Here is a 7,303-nt window from a genome sequence, read left to right on the forward strand (position 1 = left end):
ACCAATCAGGATGGTGCTATTTGGGCTAAACACTGCTGAGGATCTATAGTCCTCATTTGTGTAGAAATGGGATCAAGGACTCTTGGTGGGCACTCTTCTCTATATAAACCAGCTTCACCTCAGCCTCAATGGAGTGCTCTGTCAGTTTCCTTTGGACCCCATTTCCCTAAATGGAGCTGTTAACACTGGAGCGGAGTGAGTGGGGCTGTCTCGCTGGAGCTGAGTTGTGACACCAGAACCTCCTCACATGAGCTGTTTCACAATTGAGTTATTTACACAGAATAAAGTCTCCCCCATTACTGTACCCTAAACTGGGGACTCCTGTTGACATTGACTTGGCAATGACAATCTTTGGTTGACATCATCCAAGATCTTTTTCCTACCCTGAGAGGTAATTTCAAGGTTGTTATTTTAAAAATTTATGAAGCTACATTTGGTTCATGTAATTTTGTGTATCTGTCCTGTATTTGACAAAAAAAGTACGAAAAATACCCCATTTCATCAGAGTGGATTGGACTACAAAACCTCTAAATAACTTGTAAAGTCTGAAAGTTATTGTGATTTTATTACTTTGACAAATACTATAAGGCATTTTCTATTTAGTGATATTTGAAATATCAGTTTAAATAATGTGATTTTCTAGACCAAGCAGATGGGTTAACACTTCCTGCATGCCGCCTCCCCCCCATACCACCTCCCGTTTATTTTCACTGTAAAGAACAGAAAACAATCCAAGTATTACCTCAAATAGATTTTCAATTCTTTCTAATCCTTAAGTATGTGATAGTTTTCTGAACCAATGACCAGTCAGTATCTGAACTGCGAAGCACAAAACCAAATTAAAAAGTTGCATGCAAGCATACGTCCATACAGAGAAACATGCAAAACAGTTGTTTCTGTAATAACCCCAACTACTAACAACTAGAATGCCTTTTTTACAGGTGAATGAACAACTTGTGGAATATCCACACAATGGAATGTCTGCTAATCAGCAATAAAAAAGCAATGAATTATTGAAAAAAGCAACATGAATATATCTCAGCATAAATTTCCATTACATTGAGTAAAAGCAGCAAGATTCCTTCCCTTCAAGAATATACTGAATGATTTCATTCAAATAAAATTACAGAACATGCAAGCTGGAATGACGGGCAGATTTGCTTGGAGATAAGGAGGCAGGTAAAGAAAGGTGTGAGATAAGAAATCACAGAGCCAAAAAAAGACTTGGGTCTGATACGTTCACTATCTTGATTGTGGTGATGGCTTCATGGGTATATATCAAATCTTATCAAATTGTGTAGTTTAAAATGTTTATTGTGCCAGTTTTCAATAAAATTATTTTTAATAACATTGTACATGTAGGCAAGACCCATCTCCCTCTGCCTCTTCCAGCTTCTAATAGTACTGTCCTCATAAGGTGAAGGACAACTGAAAACACTATTATTCTACCCTGCACTGACAAAGTTCCTTTGACCAGGATTACTTAAGTTTTGTTTAAATAGAGGGGATACTTTTAGAGAGAACAGGTCTGTAATACAGGATCCCAAACACCTGAATCCTGTCCTTCACTAACCAGTACACCAAGAGATCACTGGGGCAACATGCGCAGATGAAACTGAGGCAAAGGAACACTATTCTAGCAGTCACACTATACTGGTGCCTTACTAGTAAAACATCAGAAATTGGCTCCATACGCCAAGGGAACACTATAGTGAAGAAGCTCGACTGTTCCAAGGGCTTCTTTAGCCTAAGCTATGCAGGCCTGGGTCCTAACCAGAGGAAGGCCAAAAGCCTGCTTTGCTTCTTTCTCCTCCAATCCTATACCAGATAATTTACCATTCCAGTTTGAGGAATGCTATCTCAGGTGAGCCAGAGCATTGGTTCCAAAGACCCTGACAGAATTAGCAGACGCCCTGTCTCAAACCTGTTCAGGTCACGGCAAAGAGAAGAACTCCAGCCCTAAGTTGGCAACTGGAAATACATGTCAAGCTGGAAGGAGAATATCCAGCTAGAAGGGATAGATATGGTCACTTGGGCCCAAAGGAAGTAAGTCTGGGCTACTTTACCACTCCTTAACAGAAGTTAACAGGAAGCAACAGTGACCCTGTGAAGAAAACCCACCCTCCTGAGAACCTGACCCCTGTAACTGCAACCTCAGTTGTCCTATAATTTGACCAGTTTATATCTGCAATGGGATACAATATAGTCTTGTATTTAAGATAACCAAGGGCTAACAGACTTCACCATTAGGACATCTTCAAAATACCAACACAAGTGGAACTCTTTATGTGGAATAACCAAACTTTAACAGAGTAGACTTTCAAATGTGTTAAGAAACTCCAGTAGCGTCAACACTCAAGTGACATTCAATATAATATTAATTTTATAAAAAGATACAAACTGCTCATGTACAAAACCTCTTTGAGTCCTTTATTAACATTTGGAGATGTGCGGCACATACAATTAACAGCATCACACCAGCAACAGAAGTACAGATAACCAAGAATGTACTTCAGAACAAGAATATCAGAGAAATTTATGGTGTTTGCTCTGAACCTCCACAAAAACCCAACTCTGACACACGCAGGACAGACAATATAATAATTTCACTTTGAAATGGTACTTAAAAAATGACAATAATTGATAGTTCAAACCCTTTAGAGTGTGAGATGTGGCAGGTCTCTGGGTACCATGGCACTGCTGTAAAAGGCCAGCTCGGGCATTTGACGGTTAGACAGAATAATAGCTGACCAGGATGAGGGGAGAGGTTTGACTTTCAGTGTAGATAACAGATGGTCCAAGTGGATACTTTCAGTCCAGGCTCAGTATGGGTCCTACAGGAATCCATCAGATAAATAGTTTATAAACCGGAAAGCTGAAAAATGCCAGCCATCATTTGTTACTGATTCCAACTGGTAGACACTGATGTATCAGGAGTAATTTATGACACAGTAAGTTTAAGAGGGATATGCCTGAAAGAATGGAATTCACTGTGTTAAATCAGCTCTGATCTTGACACTGGGTGCCATGGGTCCCTCTGCTTTCACATATGAATTAAGGAATACTTCCTTTATTTCAATGTTCCACTTTGAAAATAACCCAAACCCTCCCCCCACCCCCACCATCATTCTTCATAAATTCTCTTTCCAAAGTCCTGATTCTTCCGGATCTAGACTTTTTCCTTTCGCTTCAATTTTGATACCTTCTTGACAGTCCCGTTCTTATTCAGAAGCTTCAAGACTCGGTCTTTATGATCTAAAACTTTAAGCATGGAGTCTCTGGCCTCACTGATTTGATCCATCACAAGTTTACACCTCTGCATATTTCCCTGAAACAAAAGACATGACATCATCAATCAGTAATTTTGAGGACAATCCGGCTTGTAAAGAACTTCTCATCTTTAGATTGAGGCCATTTTGATGCTTTCATAGAAAAATGTTTTAGTGTTTCTTGGTAATGTAGGCTGAAGTAAATAATAGGTTTTTGCTATAGTGGATATTAGTGGATGAGAGAGGGCAAGGGAAAAGTAAGACTTTACAGTAAACAACTCCATAAAGTGGAAGATCAATGGGAAAGGGTTCATTCAAACCTGTATTAGTTCATTTATTCGGTGTAGATCATCATCAGTTGCTGCTTTTTTCTTTGGGATAATCCCTTCCTGTAGGTTGGTGAGTCTTTCATAAACATCATGTTCTAGATTCGTCTAAAACACACAAAAGGGAAGGCATCATGACCTCAAAGATACTTTTGTCAACTTTAGGCAAATAAATCCACCTTGAATCATCTTTGTAAAGTAGTATGAAGGTGTTTGAATGATGAAATCCTTTCTACCAACGACAGGTATTAAGAAAGATTCAGTAAAGGAAATTGATCAATGACAATTTACAATTTGCCATAATTCAGAGTCCATCTTCAAGGATAACTTTATACACTGCCCTGAATTCAATTCCTCTGGAAAATAAGTCTACGGGTTTCACAGAAATGTGCTTCTCTGCCAAGTACAAAACTAGTCACAGCCCTACTGTTTTTTAATATGTAACAGACAACATTCTCCAGATCGCAGCTACTCCAAAGATGGGAAAACTTCATGTTTTGTTTTGATTGCCTTACCTTCACCTCATTGATGAAGGAAAGATTCTTGCCCTAGGGTTCTGCAAATGGTTGAATAGGTAACACCCACCAACACTGAACAACTCAGATCAAGAGCAGTTTACCAGTCGTACTCACAGCCCTGGGGAGGAGGACACTGCACACCACACAAGGCCACAGGTGGGCTGTACTCAGGAACAGAGTGAACAAGCAGGGGCTGTAGAAGGCAGGCTCTATAGTATCAAGAGGGAGAGGGGCCCCCTGGTTCCTATGGGAGGATGTGACTGACTGATTTGAATATCACAAGCTGGCAGAGAAGGCCAATCTTCAGTAGAAGTGAAAACTGTGTCTGGTCCCCACAATAAGTAAAAGAGTGGGGAGGAGAGGCTTATAGTGAGGTCATTTGAGGCCCCCATTTCATATGTCATGGCAACACATAATACTGAAACTTAATTGTAGGTCTTATATTATAGGTGTTCAATATATTTTGGTTTTGGGTACCAGAACTAAAATATATCTAGGGCATAATTATATCTATGAACTATATATATTACATAGCATACAGAAAAATTCTATCATGACGCCAGTTAATTGAGACTGCTTCACAATTATTCAAAAGGAAATGCTCTATGAATTCGGACATCTCTAGCATCTATTTCTCTCTTCGGCAGGATATAACAACTACTAGAACTCTACCTACCAGCTGCAGCAACTGGGCAGCACAGAGGTGGACTTTCCAGCCTTGGGCACGACAGGATACTCCTTTCTGATTAGCTATTTCCTGCAGCATAGCTTTCTTCTCCTCTGGAACCATAAAAAATAAAAAACATACTTTAATTTTTAGAAAGCTGAAGTCCTTAGTGTTCAAGACACTTAACGCTACTATTTTATCAAGAATTTCTTATTTAAATATCTTTTAAAAAATCCTTTGCATTTAAGCAATAGACTTTATTTCCAACAAATAAGTAGACTTTATTTGTCCACTCTAGAAGAATGTTTTAAAGACATGCTCTGATAATCTAGTGAGTTCATAAGACAACAAGTTATTATTCTAACCTCTTAAAAGGAGGGAAAATGGTCGTCAGTGGGTTGAGGCCAAGCACATGTGTGATGCTTGCAGGTATGTAAAGAGTTGGGCATGAAGTCTTAGAAGCTCTTTGGTGTTATTTAGATCTTGGAGAAATCACAGGAATCAAATTTGAATAACATTTTAAATTTGGGTAGGAAAGTCCAGTAATCAGAATTGTAGTAAAATATTTATATGAAATGTACCATTGTGCTGGAGAGAGATAATTAAGATTGGGGAGTGTTTGTCCGGGGTAAGTTTAGCTCTACTTGGGAAGTTTTAGTTACTGTGTAACTAGGACTTAAAATACATTTACACCTAACATAAATAATTTAAAATTATTTTTAAAAATTTAAAAAATTAATTTAAAAAAACTATATATATTTGTCAAAATCCATAGAATATACAACACCGAGATTGAACCTGAATATAAACAATGAACTTTGGGTGATGTGTCAGTGTAATATCATCAAATGAAACAAATGCACCACTGTGGTGGGGATGCTGATAGTGAGGGAGGCAGTAAGTGTATGTAAAATCTCTGTATCTTCTGTTCAGTTTTGTTGTGAACCTAAAATTGGTCTAAGTTCATCAATTAAAAATAAAACCCTATCTAGCAGTCAAATATTAACAAATGTTGAAAAAATTTTTTAAATTATGAGATAATTGTAGATTTACATGCAGTTGTATGATATAATAGAGAGCTCCTATATGCTCTTAACCCAGTTACCCTCAATCGTAACATCTTGCAAAACTACAGCATAATATCATAACCATGACATTGATGAAGTATACTGACTCTACTGGTTTCACATTTTAGATGTACTTGTGTACTTCATTATAAGCATTTAAAAAACTTTTTAGTTTGAAATAATTAAAGATCCATAGGAAATTGCCAATATAGTATAGAGATATACCTGATAAGGGACTTTCTTCTAGAACACAGGAAGAATTCTTAAAACTCAGTAATAAAAAGACAAACCAGTTAAAAAGGGCAAAGAATCCAAACAGACATTTCTCCAAACAATATACAAATGGCCAATATACACGTAAAGATGTTCAACATCATTAGGCATTAGGAAAATGCCAATCAAAAACACACTGAGGTACCACTTCCCACCCACCAGCATGCTGTAATCAAAGTCAGTTAGTAATGGTGAGGTTGTGGAGAAATCAGAAGCCTCATGCATTGCTGATGGGAAAGTAAAATATATTTGCTTTGTAAAACAGTCTAGAAGTTCCTAGAATGTTAAATATAGAGATACATACCCAAGAGAAATGAAAACAGATATCAACACAAAAATCTGTATACAAATGTTCACAGCATCCTTTTCATAATAATCAAAAAGTGGTAGCAACCCAAATGCCCATCAAGTGATGACTAGATAAAATGTGGTATATCCATAAACTAGAGTATTATTTGGCAAGAAAAAAGAATTACTGATATATGCTACAACATGAATGAACCTTGAAAACATGTTAAGTGAAATAGCCAGTCACAGAAGACTGCATATTATGATTCCTTGCATATGAAATGTCCCATGTTAGGAAATCTATAGATATTACCTAGGCTTGAGGGATAGGGAGGAGTGAAGATGACAGGACTGGGATGATGGCTAAGCAGTGTGGAGTTTCTTACTGGGTAATGAAAATGTTTTAAAACTGTAGTGATGGATGCACAACTCTGTGAACACACTAAAAAAATCAATTGTATGTTTTAATAGGTGAATGGTATGCTATATAAATTTCTCAATAAAGCAACTAAAAATAAAAGATAATAAAGAGAGGTCAAATTTCCCCCACTGGTTACATCTTATATAACTATAGTACAGTATCAAACCCAGGAAACTGTCATCGATGTAGAGTGCGAGTGTACTTCTATGTCATTTTATCATGCGATAACCACTGCAATCAAGATTTAGAACTAGTGCATAAACACAGAGCTCTCTCTCATGTTCTACCATTATGGTCACACCACCTCTTCCCCACCATTAATCCTTAGCATTCTCTATAAATATAATTTTATCATTCTGAGGATGTTATATAAATAGGAATCACATGGTGCTGGGTTCTAATAGAGCAAATGTCAAACAATTCGTGGGGTTTATCAGCTGGGTGTAATCAGGAAACGAGTGGGAGAGAGCCCCA

The 7,303-nt window shown here is 37.5% G+C and overlaps 1 protein-coding gene across 5 annotated transcripts in view; it reads right to left on the minus strand.

Annotated features, from left to right (window-relative positions):
- Window positions 1–2,404: 2,404 nt before the first annotated feature.
- SAP130 (Sin3A associated protein 130) overlaps window positions 2,405–7,303 on the minus strand; it is a 69,503-nt gene continuing 64,604 nt past the window's right edge. For 2 of the 5 annotated variants that reach the window (XM_025047908.1, XM_006913447.3), the window contains exons 19-21: window positions 4,790–4,893; window positions 3,590–3,703; window positions 2,412–3,328 (exon numbers count right to left, since the gene is read on the minus strand). In XM_025047908.1, coding sequence (XP_024903676.1) covers window positions 3,170–3,328; window positions 3,590–3,703; window positions 4,790–4,893 — 377 coding nt within the window. In that variant the 3' untranslated portion in view covers window positions 2,412–3,169. Of the gene's footprint in view, window positions 3,329–3,589; window positions 3,704–4,789; window positions 4,894–7,303 lie in introns of all 5 variants that reach the window. The other 3 variants (XM_006913448.3, XM_015590592.2, XM_006913449.3) reach the window with 3 other exon arrangements.

This window comes from Pteropus alecto, unplaced genomic scaffold (assembly GCF_000325575.1).
Source record: "Pteropus alecto unplaced genomic scaffold, ASM32557v1 scaffold725, whole genome shotgun sequence".
Lineage (NCBI taxonomy): Eukaryota > Metazoa > Chordata > Mammalia > Chiroptera > Pteropodidae > Pteropus > Pteropus alecto.